General features: G+C 42.5%; 2 protein-coding genes across 4 annotated transcripts in view; one reads left to right on the top strand and one right to left on the bottom strand.

Moving 5' to 3' along the window:
• ARMC8 (armadillo repeat containing 8) overlaps positions 1-5,668 on the bottom strand; it is a 121,201-nt gene extending 115,533 nt beyond the window's left edge. For 2 of the 3 annotated variants that reach the window (XM_070072756.1, XM_017346800.3), the window contains exons 1-2: positions 5,478-5,668; positions 5,097-5,296 (exon numbers count right to left, since the gene is read on the bottom strand). The gene's annotated coding sequence lies outside the window, so the exon portion shown is untranslated. The remainder of the gene's footprint in view (positions 1-5,096; positions 5,297-5,477) is intronic. The other variant, XM_070072761.1, reaches the window with a different exon arrangement.
• A 9-nt stretch (positions 5,669-5,677) lies between these two features.
• DBR1 (debranching RNA lariats 1) lies at positions 5,678-16,804 on the top strand. Its single transcript, XM_008266223.4, has 8 exons — positions 5,678-6,016; positions 6,558-6,682; positions 8,076-8,156; positions 10,216-10,301; positions 11,229-11,453; positions 13,260-13,340; positions 13,605-13,750; positions 14,981-16,804. Exons 1-8 carry the CDS (start codon positions 5,820-5,822, stop codon positions 15,675-15,677), a joined length of 1,638 nt encoding a protein of 545 aa, XP_008264445.1. The 5' UTR covers positions 5,678-5,819; the 3' UTR covers positions 15,678-16,804.
• Positions 16,805-17,151: the final 347 nt, after the last annotated feature.

Genomic DNA, 17,151 nt, shown 5'->3' on the forward strand with positions numbered 1-17,151 from the left:
AGGCAGCATAAATATGAGTTTATGCAAAACTTTCACTACAGTTGTAGCCAAAATCAGAGGGGAGGGGGACTAGAGAATGTGACTTGGGGCATCCACACCTCTGCCTCCTGGGCTTTCCTGTTTTACTTTCAGAAGAGTGACATGACCATTTGACCAGAAGGAAGCACTGAATAGCAAACTTCTAAGCTTGCAGAATCGGGAATTTTTTTTAAAGAAATTTACTTATTTATTTTGAAAGTCAGAGTTAGAGAGAGAGAGAGAGAGAAGGGACAGGAGCTCTTCTAGGTCTCCCATGTGGGTAACAGGGGCCCAAGCACTTGGGCCATCTTCCACTGCTTTCCCAGCCCCATTAGCAGGAAGCTGGATTGGAAGTGGAGCAGCTGGGACTTGAACCGGCACACATATGGGATGCTAGCACTACAGGCAGAGGCTTTACCCACTATGCCACAGTGCTGGCTCCAGAATCAGGAATTTTGCTTCTAGCTCAACTTTATTTTTTTTACAGGCAGAGTTAGACAATGAGAGAGAGAGAGAGAGAGAGAGAGAGAGGTCTTCCTTCCGTTGGTTCACTCCCCAAGTGGCCACTATGGCCGGTGCGCTGTAGCCAGCGTGCTGTGCCTATACGAAGCCAGGAGTCAGGTGTTTCCTCCTGGTCTCCCATGGGGGTGCAGGGCCCAAGGACTTGGGCCATCCTCCACTGCCTTCCCGGGCCACAGCAGAGAGCTGGCCTGGAAGAGGAGCAACTGGGACAGAATCCGGTGCCCCGACCGGGACTAGAACCCGGTGTGCCAGCGCCACAGGTGGAGGATTAGCCTAGCTAGCTCAACTTCTGCTACTAAATAATTTTAGGTTCGCTCTTTGAATGTAAGAAATGAGTAGAAATTGGGGTGGGAATAAGAACGAATTTTTATTTAGCCTCCATATAATAAAAACAAAACATTGATTTTGGCACTGTTCTGAGGACAGGGAAATATCCATACTGACTTTTCTGTACACAGAAACTTGTACCTGTCTTGGGGCAGTTTCATTTCCAATAATTATAATAACGATTGAAAAACGGAATAAGAAGTAAGTAAGCTAAAAAGAAATCTTAAAAGCATATAAGGAAATATATGGAAATGTAGAATTGCCAGAATGAGAAACAAAGCCATTTTTTAAAAAATAGAAACATGCCTAGGGGCCGGCGCTGTGGCGCACTAGGTTGATCCTCCACCTGCAGCACTGGCATCCCATATGGGAGCCGGATTCTAGTCCCGGTTGCTTCTCTTCCAGTCCAGCTCTCTGCTATGGCCTAGGAGTGCAGTGGAGGATGGCCCAGGTGCTTGGGCCCCTGCACCCACATGGGAGACCAGGAGGAAGCACCTGGTTCCTGGCTTCGGATTGGTGTAGCGGCCATTGGGGGGTGAACCAACGGAAAAGGAAGACCTTTCTCTCTCTCTCACTGTCTGTGACTCTACCTGTCAAATAAACAAAGCAAACATACCTAGACAAAAATAAAACAAAAAAGCTTAACATGTAGAAAGATGGGTGTAAACCAAAAACTGAATGGTCCCAAAAGGAACTTCAAAGAATCTTTAAAAAGATTAGAAAGTAGAGGAAATGTTTCAGAGAGAAAGAGAACATGGACTAACAGTGGTGTAGAGGAGACAAGTACAGCGCAACAGATACTAACTGCAGGTTGATTGTGCACACTGCACGAGGGTGTTAAAATGGAATAAAGGTGTGGCTGCTGCTCTCAGCAGATAGGAATCAACATGAGACTGTGAGAGTTCACTAATTTGTTTAAAGTTGGTTGGGGAGTAAGAGGCTGACTCAACTTTGGCACAGGGTTCTTTGGTCCAGAGTCTTTTCCTGATCTTCCAGAATTCCCATGGGCCTAACAGGACTCTAACAACTGGGACTGTTGAGCAAACATCTAAGCAACCAGTCAGCTAAGGAAAGTGCAGGGCTTTGCAATGGGAAATATGTCAGTGATCCATCAGGTGTATAGAGGGTAAAAATATGTGTGTGTACAAAGCAGAAGTGGATGTTTAAAAATTGTTTTATTAGAAACCATTGTGAATGGTGCCGTGGCTCAATAGGCTGATCCTCCTCCGCCTTGCGGCGCCAGCACACCAGGTTCTAGTCCCGGTCGGGGCACCGGATTCTGTCCCGGTTGCCTCTCTTCCAGACCAGCTCTCTGCTATGGCCCGGGAGTGCAGTGGAGGATGGCCCAAGTCCTTGGGCCCTGCACCCCATGGGAGACCAGGAGAAGTACCTGGCTCCTGCCTTCAGATCAGTGCAGTGCGCCGGCCACAGCCATTGGGGGGTGAACCAACGGCAAAAGGAAGACCTTTCTCTCTGTCTGTCTCTCACTCTCCACTCTGCCTGTCGAAAGAAAGAAAGAAAGAAAGAAAGAAAGAAAGAAAGAAAGAAAGAAAGAAAGAAAGAAAGAAAGAAAGAAAGAAAGAAAGAAAGAAAGAAAGAAAGAAAGAAAGAAAGAAAGAAAGAAAGAAAGAAAGAAAGAAAGAAAGAAATCAGTAAGAGTGTGTGGGGGGTCTGATAAGTTTAATGTTCAGAGATGAGGCCGGCGCCGCGGCTCACTAGGCTAATCCTCCGCCTAGCGGCGCCGGCACACCGGGTTCTAGTCCCGGTCGGGGCGCCGGATTCTGTCCCGGTTGCCCCTCTTCCAGGCCAGCCCTCTGCTGTGGCCAGGAAGTGCAGTGGAGGATGGCCCAGGTGCTTGGGCCCTGCACCCCATGGGAGACCAGGAAAAGCTCCTGGCTCCTGCCATCGGATCAGCGCGGTGTGCCGGCCGCAGCGCGCCAGCTGTGGCGGCCATTGGAGGGTGAACCAACGGCAAAGGAAGACCTTTCTCTCTGTCTCTCTCTCTCACTGTCCACTCTACCTGTCAAAAAATTTAAAAAAAAAAAAATAATGTTCAGAGATGAGAGGTAGCACAGAACTCTTACCATCAATGACATTTACCACCTTATAATTTCAGTTTTACAGTTTAGCACCACGGACCTGTTGGCATCTCAAAAGTTTTCCCGTAGAGCCTGTGCTGCCACCAGGTGGTTGTAGGAGCCAGAATCACTTTGATCATAAGACTACAGGTAGCAAGAATGAATATTTTTCCTATTGTGGTTTTCTTTTCGTTTTTGTGTTTTGTTTTGTTTTTGTTTGTTTGTTTGTTTGTTTTGGACAGGCAGAGTGGACAGTGAGAGAGAGAGAGACAGAGAGAAAGGTCCTCCTTTTCTGCTGGTTCACCTCGCAATGGCCGCTGCAGCCAGCGAGCTGCGGCCGGCGCACTGCGCTGATCCGAAGCCAGGAGTCAGGTGCTTCCTCCTGGTCTCCCATGCGGGTGCAGGGCCCAAGCACTTGGGCCATCCTCCATTGCCTTCCCGGGCCACCTCAGAGAGCTGGCCTGGAAGAGGGGCAACCGGGACAGAATCCGGCGCCCTGACCGGGACTAGAACCCGGGGTGCTGGCGCCGCAGGCGGAGGATTAGCCTAGTGAGCCACGGCGCCGGCCCCTATTGTTTTAATACTTAATTTATAAATTAACTTAAAAACTCAATATCTGGATATTTCCATCGCTCACCCCCTTATTTCATAAAGTTTTTTTTTTTTAAAGATTTATTTATTTATTTGAAAGGCAGAATTACACAGAGAGAGGAGAGGCAGAGAAAGAGAGAGAAAGAGAGGTCTTCTATCCGCTGGTTCACTCCCCAAATTCCTGCAGTGGCTGGAGCTGCACCAATCCAAAGCCAGGAGCCAGGAGCTTCTTCCAGGTCTCCCACATGGGTGCAGGGTTCCCAAGGATTTGGGCCATCCTCCACTGCTTTTCCAGGCCACAGCAAAGAGCTGGATCGGAAGTGGAGCAGCCAGGACTCAAACCGGCACTCATATAGGATGCCAGCACTGCAGGTGGCAGCTTTACCAGATACCCCACAGCACTGGCCCCTTCTGTTCAATAGGCCACCTATCAGCATGGCCTTCCTAAACTACTATATATTAAGTTATACAGAGAGAAGAAAGGCAGAGAGGAGAGAGAGAGAGACAGGTCTTCCATCCACTGGTTCACTCCCCAGATGGCCACAATGGCCGGAGCAGTACAGATCTGAAGCCAGGAGCCAGGAGCTTCTTCCAGGTCTCCCACGTGGGTGCAGGAGCCCAAGGACTTGGGCCATCTTCTACTGCTTTCCCAGGCCATAGCAGAGAGCTAGATTGGAAGTGGAGCAGCCGGGTGTCAAACTGGCACCCTTATGGGATGCTGGTGATTCAGGCCAGGGTGTTAACTCACTGCGCCACAGCGCTGGCCCCAGGAATGGAGTTTTATGGATGATTATACATGTAAAAATGCATCAAACTGTGCACTTAAGATTTGATTTGTTACTTTGTATTATAGATCAATTAATTTTTATCCAGAGAAAAGAATCCAGGAGAAAACAATTCCTATAAATTAAAACTGAAATGGAAAAAGTCAAATTTAACAATGTTGTGGGCTGGCGCCATGGCTCAACAGGCTAATCCTCCACCTGCAGTGTGCCGACACCCTGGGTTCTAGTCCCCATCAGGGCGCTGGATTCTGTCCCGGTTGCTCCTCTTCCAGGCCAGCTCTCTGCTATGGCCCGGGAGTGCAGTGGAGGATGGCCCAAGTGCTTGGGCCCTGCACCCCATGGGAGACCAGGAGAAGCACCTGGCTCCTGGCTTTGGATCAGCGCGGTGCGCTGGCTGCGGCAGCCGTTGGAGGGGTGAACCAACGGCAAAGGAAGACCTCTCTCTCTCTCTCTCTCTCTCACTGTCCACTCTGCCTGTCAAAACTAAACAACAACAACAAAAAAAAACTAATTAGAAACATCAATTTCCATTTTTTCTATCCTCTTGATCAATTTGAATATCACAATAACAATAGCTTATAAATTTGAAAGAATTTGCTCAAAAATCACTTGGCACCACGTCTTTATATCTTTTCCAACTTTTCCAGTGTCTCCTATTGTCACTGTTATGTTTACATGTCTTGCTTCATGTCCAATTAATTTCAGTTCTTCGTTCCTAGAATATTGTTTATCTAGTTTTTAAAACATGTTTTTTTAAAATTATTCTCTGTATTACCTTAATTCGATTATCTTTTCTTCATTAAATTTCCCAAAGGTATTTTCATCGTTTGCTTGGTCCGTCTTGGCCACTCAGTCTTCACTTAGCAGTTGGGTCCTTTTGTCTCAGAAAGTTTGAGACGTGCACCTGCTTTCCTTGAACTTTCATTCTAGGTAGGCAAATGAGTATCGGGCAGGAAAGTGAAGCGCCTCCGGCCCCTTAAAAAAAAAAAAGGCTTAATTTAGAAGCACTAAGGCGGGGTGGGGGCGGAGTTTAAAAGTGAATTTTATTATTTTTGAGGGTCTTTTAAAAAGATCTTTAATTTCTGATGCACTTTCAGGCAACAGTATCTGCCGGGCGAGGCTTGCTCTAGGAAATTCACCAGTCGTGCCTGCTCACCTGTTTACCTTGATTTTATCAAACTAAGTTCCTACTTCTGAAGATTTTATTTACTCTTCCGGCTTCAAATTTTATCATCGGTCCGAGCGCTGGGTCCTCAGGACCGGCCCGGGAAGACAAAGCACGGGGTTTAGCCTGAGAGCGCCCTGGGATCCCGGTGTGAGCCCTGCCCTTCCCGATCCCTCTCTCGCGAGATGTGGAAACCGGAAGTGAATTCTATTGCAGGAGTCAAAACGCGGCAGCTGCCCGGTTCATGTTGGCGGGAGCCGAGCGGGCAGTGTGTGCGTCCTCGCAGTCGGGCCTGGGCGCCGCGGACGGCGCTCCCCGCTTCGGGCAGGCAGGATGCGGGTGGCTGTGGCCGGCTGCTGCCATGGCGAGCTGGACAAGATCTACGAGACGCTGGCGCTGGCGGAGCGGCGTGGCCCGGGGCCCATCGACCTCCTCCTGTGCTGCGGCGACTTCCAGGCGGTGCGCAACGAGGCCGACCTGCGCTGCATGGCCGTGCCGCCCAAGTACCGTCACATGCAGACCTTCTACAGGTGAGGGGCGCGGCCCGGCGGTGCAGGGTGTGACCAGCCGGGGGCGGGCGGCTGGCGGAGAGCTGGCACTGGGTTCGAATCCCCTGTCTCCCTGGGTCCCCGTCTTTGTTCACTCGGTGTTTCTAGGACGTGGCGCTGAGATGTCACCCTCCTTCTTTCCATACACCTGTCTTACCTGTTTCCCAAGGGGTCGCGGCTGAGGGCAGCCTTGGAGGAGGACACACTTGTGCCCTGTACTCCAGAGGACCGTGGGATAATCCAGGAGTTGTTACGGGACGCATGCTGTGTACCAGTCCTAGCTGTGGAAACTCAGGTTGTGGCAATGAACTTGACAAAGCTCTAAACCCACAGCGGCAGCTCCCCGCTCCTAAGGACACAAATGAATGGATACCGGGCAATAAGTTTAGAACGAGCTTTTAAGCTCCTCCTCATTTTTTTTTTTTTTTTTTTTTAAGTCCGCTCAGCTTTTTCTTCTGGACCTGTCTTTGCTTTTCTGCAACGCCTACCTGTGGTAACAGAAAACCTTGCCTCTATGTTCTAGGTATTACTCTGGAGAGAAAAAGGCCCCAGTTCTCACAATCTTCATTGGGGGAAACCATGAAGCCTCAAATCATCTGCAGGAGTTACCCTATGGAGGCTGGGTGGCACCAAACATTTACTACTTAGGTAAGTGTTCCTGGGCTGTTTTTTGTTTTTATGAAATGATGAAAGTGCCTTCAGGATTTGGGAATGTTGTTAATCATGGACACTGAATTAAAGTAGTTAATTATTAAATGCTTAATTGTGAAAATAGGTCTGTGTTTCATCTAGTGTTTTAAACAGTAATTAATATAACTTCAAAGACATTACACACTATTTTTTATTTTTGTAATGAATTTTTAAAAAACCCTTAGATTTTTATAAAGGAAATTCACTGTTAAGCCTACACTGGATGATGGTATACTGAATCTACATGTCAGGCAACTTCAGTTACTGTTAGATTCTGCATACTTATTTTCAGCCTACACCCCCTTAGATTTTTGGTGGCAGATGACTGGAGTAGTCTGAAGCAAATCCTAGCCGTGAGCTTATTTCACCTGTAAAATATCTTGAAGTGATAAAGATGTTTAAAATTACAACTGTAGTACTATAATAAGGAAAATAGCAGGTAATTCCTTTTACCTACTGTCTTCTTCATGTTCAAATTACTTTGTTACAAAGATGCCTGCATTTGCAATTGATGGGTCACACAGGATCCAGACAAGGTCCACACATTTCATCTGATTGTCAGCACTCTGAAATATCTTGGGCTGTTTCACAACATTTGTTTGCTGAAGAAAATGGGAAATTCGTCCTGTGTAATTTCCTGCATTTTGAATTTAGCCGATTGGACTCCTGTTGTTTAAAATGTGCTTTTACCCTTTGCATTTCCTACAATCTGCGTTTGGATTTACAGACCTGATTAGACTTCCATTTCAATTCAGTTCCTTCAAGCTACTCAGTCCTTTCATCTTTTTTATTTAAATGTTTATATTTTCTAGAACCATTTATAGATTTTTTCCAATATGAAATAACTTTTGAAATCTGGTTCCTCTGTTTCACTACTGATTCATTACTGTCTGACAAGTGTAGGGTTGTGAAAAGATGAAATCGTCACAGGATAATGAGAAAAGAATTGTAGAAAATACAAGTTCGGTATGCCTTATATCTGTTGCCATTCAGATTTCTTGTGTGTAAATCCATTTCAGGACATTTCCCTCATCTCTCCCCCTCCCATTGCTTCAGCTCCATATTCAGTTAGATGCCAAATTATGTCTGTTTCCCTTTCAATGTTTGATTTCATTTGTTCCTTCCAGTATCTACCTGGGCTCTCGGCTGATCTGCATTCAGGCCTCCTCTTCCTGGTCTACTTTATGTGTTTTTGGTATTGTTAATATAATAGTAACTTCATCATGATGCTTAATCTTCAGATAATTTTAGGACTGCATGGGGATCCAGACCTCTAATCGGTTTATTCAGTTAGTAAAGAGATTGCTTTTGCCTATAATAATTTTGTTTCATGGCGCATGCAATTTTTCAGGTTTGGCTGGTGTGGTGAAATACCGAGGCGTGAGGATTGGCGGAATCTCGGGGATCTTCAAATCTCATGACTATCGAAAAGGTATTGTTTTGAGGATTATTTTTTAAGTTTGAGAACTCTCATGCTCCAGAGTAACAGGCATAATATGTAGTTTGACTTTTTCAGTGATCTATCCTGTGGACTGTTAATTTTTTATTACAGAATATTTTATACATATAAAAATATAGAGAACATTGTAATGTATGTCTGTGTTCTACCCACCATCTAGTTTTATCAAGTGTTAGGATTCTGTTTTTAATTTTGACTTAGAAGAAGTAAAGAAGTACAGATAAAATTGAAATTCCTTGTTTAATTTGCCCTCAGTCCCGTTCTCCTTTCTTTTCTGCTTCTCCTTCCCAGGCAGCTGCTATTCTGAATTTAGTGTTTATCATTCACCTATTTTATATCATTCCGTCACATGTAGGCCCTTTAAACAATGTATTGTACAATGAGATTTAAGCTTTCTAAGTATCCTATTTCTGCAACTTGCTGCTTTGTTTAACATGTTTTTGAAATCCATGTTGATACATGTGACTCTAACTCTAGTGTGTTTACTCCTGCATAATATTCTATTGCATAAGTATACCGCAATGTGCTTGTTCATTCTACTCCATCTGGATGAACTGTCTTGGTTTTAAAGTTGAAAGAATAGCTTGCAGTCACATTGATTTAAAAAAATTTCTTAAGTTGGTTGCTGAAATTTGCATCCTGAATGTAACTTAACCCACAAGTCCGTTCCCTGCTGCTCTGTTCTTCATGATCTAAACTGTTGGCATGGAAATGCAAAAATAGACTTCTATGTGGCAGGTGTGGGTACAAATTAGAAGTACTCTCTAGAAGACAATTAGTAATATATATCTGGAAATGGTAAAAAAACTGACCCAGCAGTTCCATTGCCAGGGATTTATCTATAAGATAGATTCCACAAATGCAGAATGGTGTATGTAAATTATTTATTTCAACCTTCTTTATATAGCACAAGGTAAGGGCTAATTAAATATATTTTGATTTAACTATATGATGTAATGCTATGAAGCCACTTTTTAGAAAGCAGTAGTAGCTCTATCTTTAACTAATGTGAAAAGATATCAAAGATAAGTAAAGTGAAAAAAAAAAAAAACCAGAATATGTATTAAAGTATACTGCCTTTATTATACTGTGATAATAAAGTAGATGATAGTCCCCAGATTGGGAGTAGCACTCATCTGGTGAAAAGAGGGAAGGATGAAAGGAGTGGGATTGAGGACAGGTGAACAGTGAACTTTATTATACAATAAATAATACTGAATACACATCAGTATGTGTATTTAACAGCTGAAATATGGAAACAATGTTAAGTGTGTGAAATACATATGTCTATGTGAATATTATTCAGTCTCTGAAAAGGAGATCTTGCCATTTGAGACAATGTGAATGAACATGGAGGATAATATGCTGAGTGAAATAAGCCAGACACAGATCTTATGTATATGTGGAATCTAATAAAAAACTGCTTCAAAAACAGAGTAGAATAAACCAACACGCTTAATCTTTAATTCCACTTTTTTTCCATGAACTTAAAAAATTTTTTTAAATTAATTTGTTTTACCTATTTGACAGGCAGAGAGGAAGAGGAGAGAACTCCAGTCCTCTGGTCCACTCTCCAAATGCCTGAGAGTTGGGAACTGAATCCAAGTGTTCCATGTGGGTGGTAGGGATCCAACTATAGGCTCCCAGGGTGCGCATTAGCAGGAAGCTAGAGCCAGGAGTGGAGCAACCCTTGAACCTATGCACTGTGATATGGGGTGTGAACATCCCAGCTAGCCTCCTAGCTGCTTGTTAAACACTTACCTCTTAAAAATTTTGAACTATATGAATATATAGTGTATTTGAAAATTAAATATAATTTAATTTTTAAAATAACCCCTCAATTATTTGGATTTATAGTTTGTGATCTATTATTAGTAGAGAATACCAGTCTGTTAAGGGTACTGTTTTAATAAAATTTTTAAGAGCCAAAGCACTAATGACAAATGTCAATTTTGGAGAAGTGTGTGTTTGTATTTGCATATGTAGTGTTTAGAGAAATAAATACAGCTTTTTTTCTCTTTCTCAATTTAAGGTCATTTTGAATGCCCCCCTTATAATCCATCTACAATAAGGAGTATATATCATGTGAGAAATATTGAAGTCTATAAATTAAAACAGGTATGTAACAGGTATATTACAGCAGACTCAACCACTAGACCATATGCCCTCCAATATGGGGTGTGGGTATTCCAAGCAGTGTCAACTGCTGTGCTAAAGCCTGCCTCATTAAATATTGCATAGTAAACAATGTTTTTGAAATGTTTATTATGTGAGCTGATTAAAAAATTTTTTTCTGCTAAATCTTTGGGTTTATAAATATTAGAGGTCTCATAAAATCTGATACCTCTTGATTTTCAAGATAGTCGTTTCTTTACTAAAGAGGTAAGAAGACTAGTTTTCACATATATTTTTTTAAAGATTTATTTATTCATTTGAAAATCAGAGTAATACAGAGAGAGGAGAGGCAGAGAGAGAGGTCTTCCATCTGCTGTTCATCCCGAATTGGTCGCAATGGCCAGAGCTGTGCTGATCCAAAGCCAGGAGCCGGGAGCTTCTTCCGGATCTCCCACGTGGGTGCAGGGACCCAAGGACTTGGGCCATCTTCTGCTTTCCCAGGCCATAGCAGAGAGCTGGATTGGAAGTGGAGCAGCGGGGTCTCGAACCGGTGCCCATATGGGGTGCCGGCACTTCAGGCCAGGGTGTTAACTCACTGTGCCACAGCACTGGCCCCAGTTATCGCATATTTTAAAGCCCAATATTAAAGACCTTGGCTGATTGGCATTCTAATCAAAGTGTGCCTCAGTTGCCCTGCCTTACCACAGATAATAAGGATGATTTATGAGACAGAAAGCTGTTTCTTTGTCTAGATGAATGAGTAGCCAAGTATTTGTATGACTCCCTTAAACAAAGTATCCTCAGAATGCATGACCCAGAAATCTAGAGACCTAAGTGGGTAAGTGGTTGTGTGGTCATGGGGATAAGGGGGAGGGAGTTGCCTTTAGTTAACATGCTTTTAAGTTTTCTTTTTCTGTTTTCTTTTTAAAGCTGAAGCAGCCTGTAGATATATTCTTATCTCATGATTGGCCAAGAAGTATATATCATTATGGAAATAAGAAGCAACTTCTTAAGACTAAGTCTTTTTTCCGACAAGAAGTGGAAAATAACACGTTAGGAAGTCCTGCCGCTTCCGAGCTTCTAGAGCACCTGAAGCCTGCGTACTGGTTTTCTGCACACCTTCATGTGAAGTTCGCAGCCTTGATGCAGCATCAGGTAGGGACCGATAAGCACTTAGTGGACACCTATGGCCTAGGCACAGTTGACACAGTTGTAAAACTGGAGATAGAGATAAAAGATAACTCCTTTTGAGTAGCTCAGTATCCAGTGGGAGGAAGTGATAAGCAATTACAAAACAGTACAACAAGCTTGATAGAAGGGTGCTAAGATGGGGTGGGGCACAAGTTAGAGCTTTCTCCTTGGAGACATCTGTAGGATTTCTGAGGGTCTTTAATGGATTCGTGGGCATTGGCTTTCTCAGGCATGGAATGAGATGTGCAGTCCTCACCAAACCTACTTGAACTAATACTTTCCTGTGTTAGAGGTAACCCTTTAACAGCCCTCAAACACAGTGTGTGGAGTTTTGTCCCAAAGTACTCCTGTAAGCCCTGTCTGTTGTAGATGACTTGTGCACTCTCTCTCATGGTCTGGGGGGCAGAAGCTTCTGCCTTCACTTTCCCTTGGGCCACTGCTGCTCAGGGATTTTGCTCAGTTAAAGTCCAGGTCATCTGTTTACGCAGTCACCTTTTCTTTGCCACCTCTCTGTTACTCTGTTCTGCCTCTCGGGACTTGCCGCATTCTTGGATGTTAATGAAACATCTGATTTGCTGCTCTCCACTCCTGCCCTACTCCATCTTCTGATGTCAGCCTCGGGCCCTTGCATTTCTGCCTTCATGATGGGTGTGATCCCTTTCTCTTGGCTTCTGAACCGCCTCTAACTTTGCTCGGGTTATATTTCAGCCCTGTCACTAACACCAACGATCACATTTCCTCAGAGCTTCCTCGTTGCTAAGACCTGCCCGTGATCTGTGTCCTCCCCTCGCTCAGTACCTCCCCAGAACTGCACTGACACTTGGGTCTCCGCAGGCTGCTTCCTTGTCTTTTTCCCTCCCTGTGCCTTGCTATTCTCAGTGAGTCACTTTTTTATTGCTTCCTGTAGGACTCGTATTTGTGATCTCTCCCCTATGCTTGCTTCTCTGTCAGTTTGCTTTTGAAAAGAAAATAGTGATATTGGAGTGTAATTTGTATGTCATGAACCTAACCTGTTTTAAGTGTGTAACTCAGTTGATTTTTAGCAAATTTCCACAGTTGTGCAGTGATAATTCCAGTTTCGTGACGTGTCCATCACCCCAAAAGATTGTTTGTGCCTGTTTGCAGTTCACCTTGTTCCTACCCTCAGCCCCAGGCGACCCCTCATTTGCTTTGTGTCTCTAAAGATTTGCCTTTTATGAACTCTCATATGGAGGGAACCATATAATATGTCATCCTCGCCATCTAATTTCTTTCACCCGCTTGTTTTTGACAGTCATCCATGTTGTGTTAGGTGTCCGCATTTCATTCTTCTTGTGGCTGGGTAGTGCTACCTTCTGTGGGTAAATCACATTTGCTCTTGGGGATGTAGCTGGGAAATCCTTGCCCAATCCAGGGCTGCAGAGATTCTCTCCTGTGGTTTCTTCTCAAAATTGAACAGTTTTACTCAGCCAGATTACTTCAAGTTCTTCTGTCATCTTTAATGCTATGTCAATTCCTTGCTTTGTGTGTTACGTGCTTTCATCTATGTTATCATCCTCATCATCATCCTTAGTTTTTGCTCTGAGTTCTGTAAGGAAATTAAAGCCATGAGAGGTTAAGTGCCTTACCCATTGCTGCACAAGCGGGTTTAGAAGCAACCTGTTAAGGAGATGCATTCCTTTGACACACAACTTAGAGGTGTGTAAGAGATACTGTTTCTGTCCTACTCATTGTGAAAATTACCTGTGGTGTTGTAACATTGTTTCTTAAATCATTGTTCACATTGTCTAGGCCAAGGATAAAGAACAGACAGCCAAATCAACCAAATTTTTAGCCTTGGACAAATGCTTACCACATAGAGACTTCCTTCAGGTAAAAAAGAAAATGAAATATCTTTGCAATATAGTTTTACTCTTCCAAGGATTAAATTTGTATTATTAATGTTTTTGTTTTTGTTTTTCAGAATTTACCTGTGCTTTTTGTAATTTTTTTATTTTGAGAATCCTTTGGGAATATTTAAGTTGCAGCAATGTTTCCAAATTAATTTTGAATTTCTTTCTGATTTTATTAAATTATATTGAAATTATTAAAACTATTAAGGGTGTGTTTCTTAAAATGACTGCTGTTTTCCTGTAGGTATTAGAAATAGAACATGACCGCAGTGCCCCTGACTACTTGGAGTATGATGTTGAGTGGCTCACTATTCTCAGGGCTACTGATGATCTCATTAATGTGACCGGGAGCCTGTGGAATATGCCTGAAAATAACGGCCTGCATACAAGGTACATCCAACCTTATTTGAGGCTTGTCTTGCCTCTTTCATCTTTCTATAAATTAGATCCTCTGTGTAGTTTTTATCTCCTGCAGTTTTTTTGAGGGGAGGTGGGGAAATTTTTGGGAAGACCTGGTGTGGGAGGGCCCTGCACCTAGAAGTTGCTAGACCTCGTCATGGGGAAGTTGGCTTGTGCTAGTGATGCAGGATCCTATGGGGCAGTGGGATCTTGATCATGGAGTTGTGCAGTTGCTTGACCACTGGCCAGTGGCACTTGATGGTTGAGATTTCCTCCATCTTTGTGATCTGGATCCAGTGGGTACTGACCATGTCATGGTCTGCAAAAGGGGGAAGAAGTAGGCAAGAGACCATGTTTGCTGGGATGTGGGCATTCAGCATACCTCTTACCAAGTCCCAGGCTGTTCTTTTTTTTTTTTTTTTTTTTTTTTTTTTCCTTTAAGATTATTTATTTACTGGAAAGAGTTAGAGAGGCAGAGAGAAAGAGAGATGTTGTCCATTCACTGGTTCACTCCCCAAATGGCTGGAGCTGCGCTGATTGAAGCCAGGAGCCAAGAGCTTCCTCAGGGTCTCTGACATGGGTGCAGGGCTTGGACCATCTTCTACTGCCCTCCCAGGCCATAGCAGAGAGTTGGATCAGAAGTGGAGCAGCTGGGTCTTGAATCGGTGGCCATGTGGGATGCCAGCACTGCAGGCTGTGGCTTTACCTGCTACAATCAAGTCCCTGGCCATTCTGTCAGGGGGAAACCCAGCATAGGGCTGGAGGACTGGATGGCTGAAGCCTCTGGCCCCAATAGGCACTGAGTACTTTTATTTTTAATCAAGGGAATTATTTTTCAGAGAGTATCAGAATAATTCAACGTTTATAGACTGGTGTAGTCCAGAAAACTATGTTTTCTATCTAAAGGAGATAACAACATGGACTGTTGAGCATCAACCCAGCTAAGTTTATGAGTCAATAAATGTGCATAAAACTATAATGTAGTGAAGATTTGATTGACATGTTAAAATAATTATACTTATTTTGGGGTGTGAGTCAATGGTGACTTTTTCTAAGAATTGTTTTTATTTCTGAGTGGTCCTGCTGAATATAATTTTTCTAATTGGAACTTTGATAGTTGATTTATTTTTTTCTTTGCATCTGGACTCCATAGTTAGATTGCATCATTTATTGTCTGAGCTTGACAGAATGTAAAAAGATACTCTTTTGGGCTTTTACCAGGTGGGATTATAGTGCAACAGAAGAAGCTATGAAAGAAGTGTTGGAAAAATTGAATTATGACCTCAAAGTTCCATGTAATTTTAGCATAACAGCTGCTTGTTATGACCCTAGCAAGCCACACATGCAAGTGCAGCTGGTTCATAGGATCAATCCTCAGACTACTGAATTTTGTGCCCAACTTGGCATCACAGACATTAATGTCAGGCTTCAGAAGGCCAAGGAAGAACATCACTTGTGTGGTGAATATGAAGAGCAGGATGATGTAGAGAGTGATGACTCTGGAGAGGACCGGAGTGAATACAACACGGACACATCTGCACTGTCGTCTATTAATCCAGATGAGATAATGCTAGACGAAGAAGATGAAGATGAGGACAGTATTGTAAATGCAGATAGCAACGTCACTACACCACCTGTAGAACCTTCTGATCAAGCTTCTGACTTGTCTGCAAGTTTCTCTGATGTCAGGATCTTGCCAGGTTCCATGGTTGTGTCTTCTGATGATACCCTGGGTTCCCCAGCTGGTGGAGAGGGGAAGCTTGATAGGGCTGTGGAATCAGAGGACAGCAAGGACCTAACAGAGGAGCCGTTGAAGAGGCTGAGTGATGAACATGAACCTGCACAAAGAAAGAAAATTAAGAGGAGAAATCAGGCCATCTATTCTGCAGCTGATGATGATGATGAAGCAGCAACATAAGGCAGTTTACTTGTCTCAGTATTGTATTATGTACAAATGTGATTTTGGAGACTCCATTTTTTATAATTGGATTTTTGACTCAGGCTTAACTTTGTAATAATGAGATTATCCCTGGAAATTCCAGGTAAATATTTACTTTGGTCTTTAGGTCTTTGTATGTTTCATATATGAACATTAAAATTTCATATATTTGCTTGATTGGGTACCCTTTTTTTGGGAAACATGAGTATGTTACTCACTTTGTTGTTTTCAGCACTATTCTCTGAGATGGAGCTATAAAAATGAGTAAGAGGAATTTTTGCCTTCAAGGAGTTATTACCACTGTAAATATTTTAATGTATAAAATATAGTATATTTTGTTTTACAAAGTTACATCATTGTATATGTAATTATGTATACTTTCCTCTCATTTATTACAAATATTGCCTTGTCAGCTCCTAATCTGTCAAATATAAATTAAAATTGAAGATAGTAGATAAAATTTAACGAAATATAAATACTAAACGTTTGTAAATATAAAATCTTATACTTAATTGCTGAGATTAATATCCTATTGACTTTTGTATGTTTTAGCTTTATTTTTAATGTAGGTATCATAAGTGCATACAGGTCATTTCTGGCATAGTTCAGCTTACTATTAATTACTAACAAGGATCAAGTTGCTCAAATGTAGCTGCTCATACTGTGTGATTGATTGCTAGTAGTAAAGTATTCTTCAAGATTCATGTAGAAAAACTGTACCTCTGTGCTGAGTCTAGTTCAGATACCTGGGCCACCAGTGGAGACGTCGCCCTGTACTTGGATCTTGTTACTAGATAGCATCCCACAGCAGTCCAAATCCAGGAGCCCATCTAGAAGAATAAGGTAGCAGTTGGTTTCTATTTTATCAGCACTTGAATTAATAAAAGTTTAGGAATTTGGGGCTTTTATCTTTATTTTTTTCCATTTTTCCTTTTTTTTTTTTGACTTGAATGTTTAATTCACTTAATTATGATTTACATAAAGTATTTACAGCTATGAATTTCTCTGTGATTGCTAATTTAATTGAATCTCATACATATTGACATTTAATGCTTTTCTCAGAAATTCTAAATAAAGATTGAAGCAGAAAGTACTTGGAAAACCAATTCTAGAGTTAGTAAATTGTAGTTTTCAATTGTAGTGGGTAGTCTAGCTTACCCACTTCGGAAAGAAGCACAAATACAAAAAAAGGAAGAAATTGCTACTGAAACAGAATCTTCAAACAAACATAAAATTACTCTGCATAACTTGATATAAATAAATTTGATAAAGCGGTGGTTAATGTCCTAAGAAAATAGGACTTACTGATAATTCATCCTAAAGCAAATTTCCATAGGCGTAGAGGGAAATAATCAGAGAATTAACCCCATGAAAGTCCTTGTCCAAGATGGTTTCAGGAGGGAAACTACCAAACTGAATAATCCCTGATGTTATAAGAACTATTAGAGGATAG

This window comes from Oryctolagus cuniculus, chromosome 4, assembly GCF_964237555.1.
Source record: "Oryctolagus cuniculus chromosome 4, mOryCun1.1, whole genome shotgun sequence".
In the NCBI taxonomy this organism is placed as follows: domain Eukaryota; kingdom Metazoa; phylum Chordata; class Mammalia; order Lagomorpha; family Leporidae; genus Oryctolagus; species Oryctolagus cuniculus.

Bases quoted from the DNA above. Each gene is read 5' to 3' on its own strand.
- DBR1 (XM_008266223.4), top strand. From the start codon at position 5,820: ATGCGGGTGGCTGTGGCCGGCTGCTGCCATGGCGAGCTGGACAAGATC. The intron at 10,302-11,228 runs GTATGTAACAGG...TTCTTTTTAAAG, and splicing joins AAGTCTATAAATTAAAACAG to CTGAAGCAGCCTGTAGATAT. The intron at 13,341-13,604 runs GTAAAAAAGAAA...GTTTTCCTGTAG, and splicing joins CACATAGAGACTTCCTTCAG to GTATTAGAAATAGAACATGA.